General features: G+C 35.2%; 1 protein-coding gene across 1 annotated transcript in view; it reads right to left on the bottom strand.

The window, feature by feature from the left end:
- LOC123680267 (neuropeptide F receptor) overlaps nt 1–14,797 on the bottom strand; it is a 113,452-nt gene that overhangs the window by 52,891 nt on the left and 45,764 nt on the right. The window contains exon 2 of the mRNA XM_045618070.1: nt 8,322–8,640. Coding sequence (XP_045474026.1) covers nt 8,322–8,570 — 249 coding nt within the window. The 5' untranslated portion in view covers nt 8,571–8,640. The remainder of the gene's footprint in view (nt 1–8,321; nt 8,641–14,797) is intronic.

The following is a 14,797-nucleotide window of genomic DNA, read 5'->3' as shown; positions in this document are numbered from 1 at the left end:
GTAATATTTGTGATTTTACTCACAGAAAACCATTTTACTTTGGTTTTCTCCATTTTTTGAATATTCATTAGTCCCTCATATGTATGTTTATGTATATGTAAACTTTGATGATGAATATATTATTATTATTATTATTATTATATTTCATTATGATCATTTGAGTATTTGGGAAAAATTTACATGATTACAAATTTAAACAATCTCGCAAAAGCTCCTATCCAGTGCTTTTCTTATTTTTATTTTGATGGGTCGGTATATTACGCAACATAGAGGCAATAATAATACATTGTATGAAATTCTCGGTGTTATTTCCTCAACGCATGAAAATATGTAAACACCTCACGGAATACGCATCATCTCTGGAAACGTTACAGGAAAAAGAATGCCACCTTTCTTGAACAGTCGTTCAGCACAAAGAAAAACGTATTATACAAACATGAAGTTTCATCGTTAGAGAAGATTCAACTTTATTTCTCACAAAGTTTCAACTCAATCCCATTCTTGCTGGAAATTGTTGGTCGAGTTTCGAAGTTTTCGCACTTTGTATTCTGGCTGAAACGAATTTTCATTTACACAGGTATGCAAATGAGCAGTGTCGTGATGTCTTGTCCAACCAATCGTGACGTTGGTTGAAATGAGATTCCAGATATCAGAATTGTTCATTGAAAGAGCAATGAACGACAAAAATGAAGGCTGTTAGATAAAATTTAATGTTTATTTTCTTCACATAACTAAAAAGTTACCTGTTTGTCTTCCTTTTATTAGTTGTATCTGTTATTTTGACATTTTTTGCTCGAACAGATCGCTATTTTTACATTTCACTCAATAACCAGTAAAACCACATTTTTTTTCTTGAAAAGTCAACTTTATTCGTCAACATAGTGAATATCAAGAGTGATAAATGTACTCCACGCTAACTTATCAATATCATTTTTGTAGAAGGATTCGTTTTTCTTTTCGAAATAGGCTTCAACTTCGGCAATCTCTTCTTCATTAGGGCCAAATTTTTTCCCTGTGGTATTATTTTCAGTTGTGCAAAAAGCCAGTTATCAATGAGAGACAGATCTTGAAAACGAACTGGAGGAAATTTCAACTTGAAACTCGGGAAAAAAACAAAAAAAAAATAACCTTCATCCAATGATCGTTATATCTCCTTACATATTTGTCATAGACTCCCTCAAATTGAAACGTTTTTCAGAGATCTAGTCTGATCTACAACATAGTGAGGTTTCAAGTACGTAGCTTGAGTCTAGAAGAAGTGGCAGCCTCGGGAAAATTATATTCTTTTTTTTTTTGGAAATTGAGATTTGATTCATTTTGTGCCCATTTTATAATTATAATCAAGGCATATAGTGTGCCCCCAAAAAACACCAGCTCTTCTCTATATATGTAAAAGGATGATTAATTTCTAATAAAATGGGCCACCCAATATAAAATTTGATTACAATTATAAAATCGACACAAATTTGAACAAATCTCGAAATAAATTTAAAATATTTATACATTTTAGAATTTTTCGATTATCTAGAACTGAAACCAAAATAAAGCAAAATATTTGAAACAGTAATTTTTACGAAACGCCCTGTAACTTGAGAAAGAATCAAGATATTTACAATCTGCTCTCTGATGTCTCATTATCAATCTGGGGTCCTCGAAGTTTTTTTCCCAAAATCTAATAGTTCTCGAGTTGTTTTCATTGAGTATCGAATTTGGGACACCCAGTACCTACTAAAGAAAAAAAGTGGTATGGCACTGGCGGTGCCGTATGTACGCCAGACTCGAGAGTCATTCTATTCCGTTTTTTATTATGTAGTTCACAATGATTTCAAAGTTTTCGGAATTTTTTCAAGATAAAGTTTGAATCAATGATGACTAATCCATAGTGAAGTTCAATTCTGTCCGTTCGTTTCAGTCTAGCCTTATACCTACAAATTTGAAATTATCAGGATAGGTTCGAAAACTGAATGCTACAACCGTAGAGTAATATCCATAGATAGAGGAAGTATACGCAATGTTTTCATGTCCCCAACATGGTTAGATTACGTTGTCGGATTGTGATATATTTTCAAACCACAATTTTACTATATCTTTCTGAATGTATATTATATTCAATGAAATATATTTATTTGAGTGATTCCTGATTAAATATGCATATTTGAATATTTGGAATCCTATATTTTTTCCTAAATGTCGAATTTATAATGAGCAGAATATTCATTATTTTTTTGTATCTACCTGCTGAAATCCAAGGTTCGGCAAGTTTTGCTCTCCTAGTGTCATCGGTTGTTTCACGTCGTTTGGCACGCTTGAAGTTTGTTTTCTGAATTTCTGAAATATTTAGGTAATTATTTCAATATATTTTGAGTAAATAATATGAAACGTTGATTCACTATGGTACATAAGAAGTGCGTTCTTTGTGGAAAAACTCGCAAACTGAGTGAAATATCATATCACTGATATATTTTCATTTCCACGCGCTTCATGTCAAATTTGATAGTTCATGTTGGGGACAAAATCTGCTCAAAGAAAATAAAACGTATGCTCCCTCTATCTATGTTTATTACTCTGAAGCTACAACGCTTAAGTCGTTAATGGACAAAATCGCACTAGGGGTTCCGCAACTATGGCTGTCCGATATATTGCGTTGCTGATAATTTCCAAACTACCAATTCGATCGAAACTAACTGTTGCATTCCGATGCAATCGGGTCAATAAATTCCGATGGCATCCGTTTAAAATAATTTTCAATAAATTCACACTACTAGGAAAATGACAATAAAAACGATATGCTGAGTAATGAAAGCAACTGCAATAAATCTATTGGATAACGTCAAAGGCATTTTTCATATTTCAAAAGCGATAAGAGCAGTCCAATACTGTTTGATTCCTGTTTGAAAGTTCTGATGCAACAACGAGCTATAAATTTCCGGAATCTCTGATAGTCCGATACATTCGACAATAGCTCTCAAACGCGTTCATGTTAAAGTGATGAAGCAAATGTAAAGCCGATTTCCATGTATGAGTTTGTAGCCGGTATCAGCATAGTTGATGATGGAACAGGATTTCATAGTTGATGTGGGATTATAACTTGCTATTTGCAGATTGGAACTAATGCCTCGATGTTGTAATTGAAATTGTAGGTACAACATTGTTTTATTGATGCATCTATTCTCAGAGAGCTGTCCAACTTTTCTCGCATGTGTGGAAGTTTAGCAAACAACGAGCGAGAAAAGGACTTTCTCCACATGTTGCACACTATACTTTTCCTACAACTGCACAAATTTCAATAATTCAAGTAATGGACTTGATTCAAATCAAAATGGCCTTCGTTGACAGTATGTGCTATTTCATTGCGTTTCCACAGAAACGACTCAAAAGCCCAATTTCATTGGTCTACCAAGCGAGGTGTGGGCAAAGTGCCGCGAGAAATAATATTTCCCACAGTATGAGCAATACATAGTTTCGAAATTGAGTAAGCTATGAAGAATACGTTACTTTTCATAGCAGTTGTAGGAAAAGTATAGTGTGCAACATGTGGAGAAAGTCCTTTTCTCGCTCGTGTGTTTGAGTCACTCGCCATTCAGGCTCGTGCCACACTTCATCCACACTTTCGAGAAAAGTTGGACTTTCCTCACTTGTTGCACAATATACTATTTCTTATATGACGAAAGTAGGAACGAATTACGCCAACTGAATAACAATACCTGAATGTATTTGTTAATAATGTATTTGTCCTCCGCGATTATCTATACACTCCCCAACACGTCTCGGCATTGAAGCAATAACATTATCTAGTTCTTCTTAAGGGATACAATCCCAAGCTTTCTGTACTTCATGTCTCAGAACCGCCAAATTCCTCGGAGGCTGTGGTAAATTTCCAAGCCTTCTACCCATGATGTCCCAATCATGCTCTATGAGCGAAAGATCAGGGAATCTGGTCGGCCATGGCAAAAGATTCACATGGGTCGTTTCGAAAAAGTTTAAACTAACTCTGGCAAGATGAGGTCGGGCATTATCTTGCTGAAATATTGAATTCTCGAGCCGGTTAAGTTAAGGGAAAACTTATGGCTCCACTATTTCTTGAAGGTAACGAAGCGCTTTCATGTTACCCCAAATAAAGACTAAAGGTGACCAACTTGCATGTGCAATAACACCCCATACCATAACACCTACGGTCCGGTGTACATGACGCTCAACATCAACCTGAGATTCATGTCTTTCTCCCCGACGTCGTTTAACCCTTCTTCGGCCATGATGTGAACCCAAGGAGAATCGAGTTTCATCAGAAAAGACGACCTGATGCCATTCCACATTACAATGTTGACGTTCCCTGCACCACTGTAATCGTTGCCGGCGATGCTCAACCGTCACAGGTAGAACAAGATGGGATCGATAATGCTGCAGTCCAAAAGACCTTATCCGGCGGTAAACCGTTCGGAAAGTTACAGGATGACCTTGTTCTCCTAACCACTCATCAGCAAAAGATCGAGTTGTCGCAAATCGGTCTCTAATGGCCTTGAGTCCTGAACTTCATTTGTGCTGCTTCGACGTCCGGTGCCTACTCTTCTTTGATTTTGGGCATTATCAAACCACTCTTGACAACTTCTCATAACAGTACTTGGATTTCTGTTCATACGGTTAGCGATTTCACAAAATGACAACCCCGCCGCCTGTAGACCAATAATTCGACCTCTATCAAACTTATCTGGCGATAAATTCCGCGTACACGTGCTTCAGGCATTTTAGCAACTACTAAACATCGACTTTGGATCTCCTTGAACAGCTGGTTCATTGTGAAATTCAAAAAACGACTACATTATTCAAGTAACAAACATTGTTTACATGGAAAAACCTTCACGATTGTTTTCTCCAAGTTTCAATAATTTACTCCTTGCCATAGTTCTATATTTCACCCAAAAATTTCAAAATTTATACAGCTCCTTTTGGGTGTTGCAGTTCCATTGTCAGTTAAAGTATATATGGTTGAAAAAGCGCTACTTGTAATCTCAGAAAATCTCTAATTTCTTCATAGCGCTTTTGGCCACGAATTAAAATGAACTCACGTTAGAATATAATAACACTATCATCAATAAATTTCATTATTCAGTAGAGTATTAAAACGTTCACCTTCATGAGAGGAATGATATCAATGAATTTAGTTCCAACCTTTTATCTTTCATCCATACCTTCACTCCAACAAATTACTCTTTCACGAAATTCAACATTATGTAGTAATTTCGAGGATGCATTATAAAAAACAATAAATCAAAACCAAAATACCCAATTTAATTCGTTTTTTGAATATTAATTCGCAGAAGCGTGGGCGGCACTTAACATTAATTCCAATAAATTCATGTGACAAACTGCCTTTCAACTATATCATTTTCGAAATGGTTTTTCTCTAATGAGCACACGTTCGTGTTCATCGAATGCAAATTATTTCACGGCAGATGTCGTGTTCTAGTCGAAAATTCAATAAACAGGATGAAAATTGGAACTCGCATGATACAATGCACGTCGTTCAACCTAACCTTTGTCATTTGCTTGTGTCGCGTATATATATCACTATCACTCACGAAGAAAACTGGGAGTGTATATCTGACAAAGGGTCGTAATTTTCTACAGTTGTTTCACCCCTAGTTGTAGTCATGTGTAATGCAGACTAATTGATAAAAAAGAGGGAATAATGGTAATGAGATATTCTGCGAATATAAATTACGGTATATGGACGCAGCTGGATATAATGAATATACTCAGTATATACAAGCGTTTGGAATTGAAACGGATAGTCAGTACTGTTTTCGTAAATAATTGTACAAGTGCATCAAAATTACCGATAATTTTGCATGACTTCGTGTTGTCATAAAAACTGCATGAGTTCATCTCTCCACCTTCGGTGACGGGCTCTTTTTCCAAAAATGAAAATGACAGAATGCAGTTTTTCAAAGAAAACACACTGGAATGCGAAATTATCCGGTCATTTTGATGCACGAGTGTAATTCGGGGGAATATTTCCCGAATAAACTGTTAACTTTTCAAAGTGACATAGATTCCATAGATGCCATAGATTCGATCTGTGTAAGGTTCATAGAAACTATGCATCTATGAACAAAACAATTATCGCAGTGTTGTTTCGCTTCCTACAATGCAATTTTCGCTGTAATTTTCGATAATTGCATTCCAATTACATATGATCTTTGACAGGAGGGAAAAATTCTCCTAAATTATATCTATGCAATCGTCATTGAATGTTCAACATTACCAAGGAATTTCATCATGTGTGCAATTTTGTTTTGTATTATCGAACTCAATCAAGTATAATGGAATCCAATCATTTTTCGAATTTTCCCAACCTTATTAGATTTCATTGTCCCATATCGTCGGCTAAGAGTGTAAATCTGCTAAGTCCATTTTGAACAATTTCACAGGAGACCAAAAAAACCGTACAGTACAGTGTTATAATAATAATAATAAGAGAGTTTATTCATGAAAATACATTCAATAAACTCTATTGAATGTATTTTCATGAATAAACTCTCTTATTATTATTATTATAACACTGTACTGTACGGTTTTTTTGGTCTCCTGTGAAATTGTTCAAAATGGACTTAGCAGATTTACACTCTTAGCCGACGATATGTGCTAGGAGTGGGCTTATAAGAGTGATAGGTACATATGATATTGTCAAAGTGATGATGGATAGTCATGATTATTTCGATTGCAACGTATATATGACTTCAATAATAAAAAATGAATTTATTTTCATCAGACCTTTATCGTAAAGGGAATGTTGTTGATACCAGAAAGCGTTTCAATATTGTCAGGTTCAACTCATGAACTTAGGTTGATGCTCTCTGAATTGTAGATTCGCCTTAAATTACATAAACAGATACTGGAATTAGTTTTTTTTTTATTCTGTACTATTCACGTCCATGTTAGTTTTTTTATATATCATTCATAAATTTTCAAAGCCGTAATGTGGCAGTTTTGAATGTTTCGAAGTCATCGAGGTGAAATTGGATCTCATCACTATGGATTCACGGCTTGGCTTGATTTTCAAGCTACTTGGCTTGAGCTTGACTTGAATTCAAGTCAGTCGTTTTTCAATCTCGATTCAAGTCAAGTATTTATTCATCACTTGAATCATATCAGCTACTTGATTTTTATCAGTTTCATTGTGTAGTGTCACATCAATAAAAAATTGATAATTTGCAAAAAACACTTTTATTTTTTAAACTTTTCAGATGAAAGAACCGAAGACAGACGCTATAATCCATTATTTTCAACTTATGTAACATCAATAGAAACATACATTGAATCACTGTAAATCATAACAATGATAAAATAAAAAATAAAAAAAAAATTGTTTCATGTTGTTTTGCTTTATATTTTTATTCATTGTTATTTGTCATCTAGTTTATATTTCATATTTATTATTATATAGCGACATCATTTTATGTATTTTTTATCTTTATTGCTACACCAATTGTACGATCCATGCCGTTGTTTATAAATTGGTTTTTGTTTTTAGCCTGATGAAGGAGCTAAATGCTCAGAAACGTTGCCATTGAATAAATTGTATACAACTGTTCCTTGTGACTGATATTCCTCACCATCGAATTAAAAAAAAAAATTTCCTAATATTGAGAAACCTCCAAACTTTGTTTGATTTCATAATTTTCCATCCAGGATCTAAGGCACATGAGGCATTTTATAGATTTGTCGCCTTACCTATTGCGGGTTTTTGTAACTGTAAGAGTAGCTCTGGAAAATTGTGTTTCAACAGGAGCTGAAGATGCTGGCGTTGATAAAAAATCTTAGGCCATTTTGGCCAAGTTTGGAAAGATATTTCTGAAACTACCAAAATCTACCAATAGATTTCATAGAAATGTGGGAAAACTACTGATAAAGTCACACTGGCGAATGCTTCAGTCTCTCAGTGCTCGAGGAATCCCCTTATTCAGCCTGAGCGCGCACAAAATTGCAGAAATATATGCCGTGCGACGCGTACTTATCAAGCTCAAGTAATATCAAGTAGCTTGATATCAAGTCAAGCAATAAATATCTCAAATCAAGTCAAGCTCAAGTATGTAATTTTTCACAAGCTCGATGTTCAAGTCAAGTAGTTGGTTAAAATGTCAAGCTACTTGACTTGATGAATCCCTACACATCACTGAAAAAGCATGCACTTATTCTATTGTGTAACACTCTATGTTCACTGATGGTCATAAGGAAAGTCAAAATAACTTTCAATTCGAATTAAACACTCTCATTATTGTAAACTCAATTGGAGAGATAGTTAAAATGTGGAATTTACTCACCACCAAAGTATTGCCAAGAGCTCCTACCACAATAAGGATGCCATACATAACAATGAGTGTTGTGTAAGCTGGTTCATCTATCGCCCTATTTCTCACATATTTCTCCAGTAGGAGTTTGCTCTCGTTTACAATCCTGTCTGCATTTATCTCCTCCAGTTCTTTATAATAGGAGTAACTGTCGTTTGACATGGTGCTATACTTGGTTGACTGTTGGAACTTCATTTGGCTTACAAGTACATGGGACGTCATGTTTTTGTAGGAATAGTGTTCATTGAAAATGTTTAACTTCACAATAAACTATGGGGCGTTCGGAATGAATCTGAAAAAAATAACATCATTTTATTAAATATATTATAATTATATAAAAGTTTAATGAGTCTTCTTGATTTATAATTATACAGGGTTGTTCAACAGTATTCTGGTGCTCCTTGTCTCTAGTTGGGAAGAGAGACAAATCTAACTTTTCATAGACTCAGCTCATTGCTTAAGCTCCATGTAATAATGGCCACCGTAATCTTGTGATTTTGCACCTCTTGCCTTTTTTTCTTTAGGGCCACTTGTAATATAAGGTCTAAGTCAACGCTACACAATCGATTCAAGATCGTGAAGATGAGTTTCGAGAAGTTATCGAGAACATACATTAGCAAAAGTACGAATTAATCATGGAAAATTTCATGAGAAGGATATGGCTCTTAAGAATCAAAGAAACATTCTTTTAAAATATATTTTTCTCGGATTAACAGCAAAAATTGATATTGTAGACACTGAGCAGTCAGCAAATTATTACTTTTCCAGCCTAGGCAGCAAAGTGTTTATTCTCAATGCAAATTAAACATTCAACATTTTCTGACATTTAATACTTTTTGCCAACTTCCTTATTTGTGGAGGAGTAAAGACTTCTAAGTCGCTATCACTGTCCATATTATAAATATATCCGATATTTTTCCAAAAAACTGTCAGATATTTCATAAGATGTCAAACTATAATTATCTTTTACATAATTATGTAAAAATATATAGTGCAATTTCATTTCGAAAATAATGGTTCTGTGCGGAATACGTATCGCGCACTAAGTCCATTTTATTTTGTTTAGCGATGAAGCGCACTTCTGGTTGAATGGCTACGTCAACAAACAAAACTGCCGCATTTGGAGTGAAGCTAATCCTCAAGTGTATGTCGAAGCACCGTTACATCCAAAAAAACTGACTGTTTGGTGCGCTTTATGGGCTGGTGGAATCATTGGTCCGTACTCCTTCAAAAACGATGATGGCCAGAACGTTACAGTCAATGGTGATCGTTATAGAGCCATGATTACTAACTTTTTCATTCCTGAATTGAACAACCATGATGTCCAGGAACTATGGTTCCAACAAGACGGCGCAACATGTCACACAGCTCGTGCCACAATCGATTTATTGAAAGACACGTTTGGTGACCGCCTCATTTCACGTTTTGGGCCTGTGAATTGGCCTCCAAGATATTGTGATTTAACACCCGCTAGACTACTTTCTGTGGGGCTATGTAAAGTCATTGGTCTAGGCACAAATGTTGGAAAAAGTCATCGAAAATTGGACGTCCAGATTGGACTACATTCGAGCCAGCCGTGGCGGTCATATGCCAGAAATCATATTTAAAATGTAATGCCACAAGATTATCTTGCGGATAAATGAAATTCATGTCAATCGAATAATCCATCGCTGTTTTATTGCAATTGAAGTTCTATAGCCCTAAAAAAAAACACCCTTTATAAGTCAATACCTCGTAAGTAGATTCATTTTTCAAACAACAAAAATAATAAAAAAAGTATTTATATCCCCAGAAAATGCTTCAGTAATCACATTAGTTTAATTAGAATATTTTTTTAATTTTCTGACCTGGAAGGGTTCAACCAAAAAAGATTGACTGCCTTAGCTGAATTCCTAGCCTCGCTTTGGTCGGCTATGAACTATCAGCCGCTGCAGTCAATCTATTACTTTGCTGCCTATTAAAACAAATAATGAAGAAATCAGATGAAATTGCTGCTATAGTTCAATTCAGCATTCAGGATTTACGGACTTGAGTTATCCTCCCAAACATTCCAAAAATAATTTCGATTACCATAAAAATAATCAGCAAACTTAAATTCTCATCAAAAATGTAACGCAAAAATATTTGAGATGAGATCGTTCAGAATCGGAATTGAAGAAAATTGAGTCAACAAGCGTACCCACGACAAATATGATTTTCTATCTACAAATATCACCCCACAAAATTAATTGTATCAGACTTTGGTCCACAGACCATGTCGAGAGAGTAATCTTGCAGATCCTATCTCATTTCTCACTACGTTCTGACGTGATAATAACTCTGTCAACACAAAATGAGCAGATTGCTGTGATTACTCCCGGAGTACACTGCGCCCAAAACTAATTGGTTACAAGCTTAATTAAACGATAGTTCAGTAATATGTTAATTGCTGTTGTTTCGAGACAATCAATCATTTTGCTTTGGGTGATTTCTAAAGAAACATACGAGGGGGTTTGATAAGTAACCAGCTTAGAGAGGAAAACAAAACTTTTGGGAAAGTGGCTATTCATTTTTCAACATAGTCTCCTTTTCGCTCGATATATTGAACCCAGCGATTCTCCAACTTCTTTAACCCGACTGAAAAATGAATTTTTGAGAGGTCTGCAAAGTATATCCCAGTCATTCTATCCTAATTTGATAATAATAAGGTCTTTACGTGAATACTTCAGAGATCAAGCATGTACATCAGAGGTCCACAAAATAATGTGTGAAGCAGACAAATCAACACCTTTACAACTGCACAAGGAGCAATTCTCATACAACCACCAGACAATCCAAGAAAACTACAAAGATGGAGAGAGAAACCCCTACATGGACAATATTTCAACAAGGTGAACCAGGATCATGTCGACATTGAAGCGTCGAACTATTGGCTCACATCAGGTGCGATGTATCCAGAAACAGAAGGTTTTCTTTTAGCCATCCAAGATCAAGTGATCTCAACGAGAAATTACTGCAAGCATATCATTAAGGATCGAACTATTACTGACGATCGATGCCGATATGATGGATGTCCAACGAATGAGACAATCCAACATACCAGGGGAGGATGTCAAATGTTTGCAGGAAATGAATATAAAGAGAGACACGATGCGATAGGAAAGATACACCAATATATACATACACAATACACCAAGAATTGGCATTCATATTAGAACTAATTCTATTATTAGGGTATTGACTTTTTTCCATCAAAACAAACAAAACCAAAAGTCCGATTCGGCTGAAATTTTAACAGTAGCCGTCTACACGACTACACGACAGTAAATTTGTTTTGCGATAGTTACACCATCTGGCGGTGAGGTTAAGTACTTATCCGATCACCCTCGTAGAATTCGGTTGGAGACACCGATTGAGAAACACTTGGTTCTTGTTCTGAAATTGACATATGTCAGAAATTGTATATCACTTCCTGCGGAAACCCAAGAGAGAAGGAAAAGCTTTCAGTAACTGAATATTTCAAGAGCTCTGCTGTTTTCTTTCACTATTTACCGACTGGATACATTCCCAAACATCTCGTATTGCTCTGCTTGGAAAATGATTTTAACAACAGAAATTGCCTTGGAATAGGAACATTCCGTATTGTAATCAGTCTTGAACATTTTTATTTTGAGCTTGAAAACCTATTCATAAAAGAGAATAGATTGACAATGTGAGTTTGCACTATGTAATTTCCACCGAAAATGAAAGATGAGAATGCTATTGATGAATTCTCAATTCAATCTAAAGAATGAAGAAAGTAAGAGGTTTTTTTACTTTTTTCAAACGGCAAGGCTGTGTATCTTTTTTACAAATTTCTTATGTCATGACATCTTTAATTTGAAAGAAAATTTTCATAAATGATCGTATGTGAGCGTGAAACAGCAAAAATAGAAGAAGATAGTGATTGTAATGCTTCCGTCTTTGCCTTGCAAGCAGCTGTTCACAAGTAAACAAACCCCGTTCAACATATCAGGGCTTAAACTCTTACCGCACCCAATTCCCTTGTTTCTGTATCATTCACATGACTTTCAGGCGTTTTGAAATGGATTGTTGCGTCACTCACAATGATCCTACTAATTCTTGTTGCGTTTGTCACGAGTCTTGATCAAGTGATGCTTCCAGTTCTGCATCTTCGAAAACCTTCTCACTTCCAACGCCATGCTGTTCTTCGACGTCAAAATCACCATTCTTGAAGAGTTGAAAACACTCTCGGCACGTTCATTCACTAATAACGACCTTACCATAGGTATTTGAGAGAATTCCATGAGCCCCAGCCGCAGATTTCTTCATATTAAAGATGAAAATTGAAACCTCCCCCAAATGAAAAGTATTTGGCTGGTATGCTGACATGTTTAATCGACAATAACCTCAGGATGCAGACACAAATCTACTTATATTTCGATGGAGTTATGTTGACAAGTAAGTACCTAAGCTCATTGTATGATATATACGATCTATTCATTTCGACTACCACTTACCGCTACAACAATCTATTCCAAAATGGCGGAAGCAAAGTTGGACACCATTATAAAATGAGCTGTAACCAAAACTGAAACTGAAATATCGATTGTTGATAAAATACAGCCTCTCCAGAATTAACCTCAAAACTTTCCCTACCGTTTTTCATAGGATAAAAACCGTATCAAAGATAAATCAACCTAATTCGAGTGTCAAATCTACCCCAAAGTGTGGAGAGATACTGACTAGGGTCCAGATAAATGCGATCGCTGAACTTTCACGTATAAATGGAGAGATCCGTTTGAAGTAATAAAATAAGATTTACCGATATTACATGTTATGACAACCGTGAAATCTCCTTTCATAGACCCAGGACTTCGGGAACCATTAACCGACATCGAAACTGGCATTGAATGGACCTTTTTCTCCTTGAAAAAAATATTTCCAGAGCGGGAAATGTCATCTGTCCTCGCTCCCAAAATCCTGTATAGGTAAATAAAGGAATGAAATCGTAAATTAGATGCTTCCGCCATTAGTGAGCACTCCACTGCTTTTAAGGAATGGAATCGAATATCTCATGGAGGAGGAATTCCACTCAAGAACCCGGAATTGAAGGTCATCTGCATTCTTCCAGGGAACTATGAAATAGAACGTGATCTTTCGATGAACCCGGAAATGCGGTTTGGGGTTAGATAATGCATTTCGTGAATATTAATTCTGCTATTCTGGACAGGAAGTTATGAAGTCATATTCCTGGAATTTCACGAGAAAAAAATTTTGACCCCATCCTGGAAGTTTTGCGATGGAATGTGTAGGATCCTTTTTGGATGGAAATTTGTATTGATCGCCTTAGCTTATAAGAATAAGATCCATGAATTTTGAAAACAAAAAAAACAAGTAAAAAATATTGAAATTAATTTCTCGGAAACTTTACAAACAAAACTCTACAAAGAGCGGTAACTCCGAGATTAGTTTACCGAAGCTTGACTACTAGAACTACTCAAGCTTATTGTATGACATCTTCGATCTATTTATTTCGACTACCACTTAACGCTACAGCAATCTATAGCAAAACATTTTGACCTTCATTAAATGAACTATAACCAAAAAAAAAGTGAAACTAAAATATGGATTACTGAATAATATATTTCCTGTAAATTCAACTAACTGTATCTGAATGTATACAGGGTGTTTTCAAATTAGAGGTGAACCTTGATAGAAGTGTTAGTATCACTTATTTGCTGTCGATTGAGCCATATTCATTGAAAACCAAAAATCAACAGTTTCCGAGATATTGGAGTTCTTGTTTTTTTTCAAGTATCTCATCTTACTTAATTTTTTTTTGGTTGATAATGTTTGATTTAAATGTCGGATTATTTTCATCAGAAAAGGATATGACATGTATGAAAAAAGCAAAACTATGCTGTTTCAGTGTTGAATAAGAATTATTATGTTTTTGTTAGTTGGTGTAAGAAGAGAAGAATAATAAATTTCTGATATAAATTCGCCTGCAACTTTCTTATTTCACAATTTATGTATGACGAAATCATTCAGAAAACTTGCCAAATTTTTTTTAAATTCAATTAAACTCAATAAATCAGTAGAAAATGTATTCATAAATTATGTTTGAAAATACCTACACCATTCTTCATCCAAGCACGTGCCCTCTTTCATATTTCTTCAGTTGTTACTCTCAATAATCTCGCCACTTCGTCTATTCTAATGGTATTAGATCCGAATTTTTGCTGGCCACGAAAATAATCCAAAATTATAATCAAATTTGGTCAACGTAGAAAAAAATTGACGAAAAATTAAGTAAGGTGAGAAATCTTTTCAAAATCAAATATCTCGTAAACTGTTGATTTTTGGTTATCACTAAATATGGCTCAAATTACAGCAAATGAGCGATACTAACAAATTCTCCATGGTTCACGTCTAATTCGGAAACACCCTGTATACACGGTGAGTCT

Source organism: Harmonia axyridis, chromosome 5 (genome assembly GCF_914767665.1).
Source record: "Harmonia axyridis chromosome 5, icHarAxyr1.1, whole genome shotgun sequence".
NCBI lineage: Eukaryota > Metazoa > Arthropoda > Insecta > Coleoptera > Coccinellidae > Harmonia > Harmonia axyridis.
Note: the sequence above shows the minus strand (reverse complement) of the source record. Positions and strands in the feature narration are given on the sequence as shown.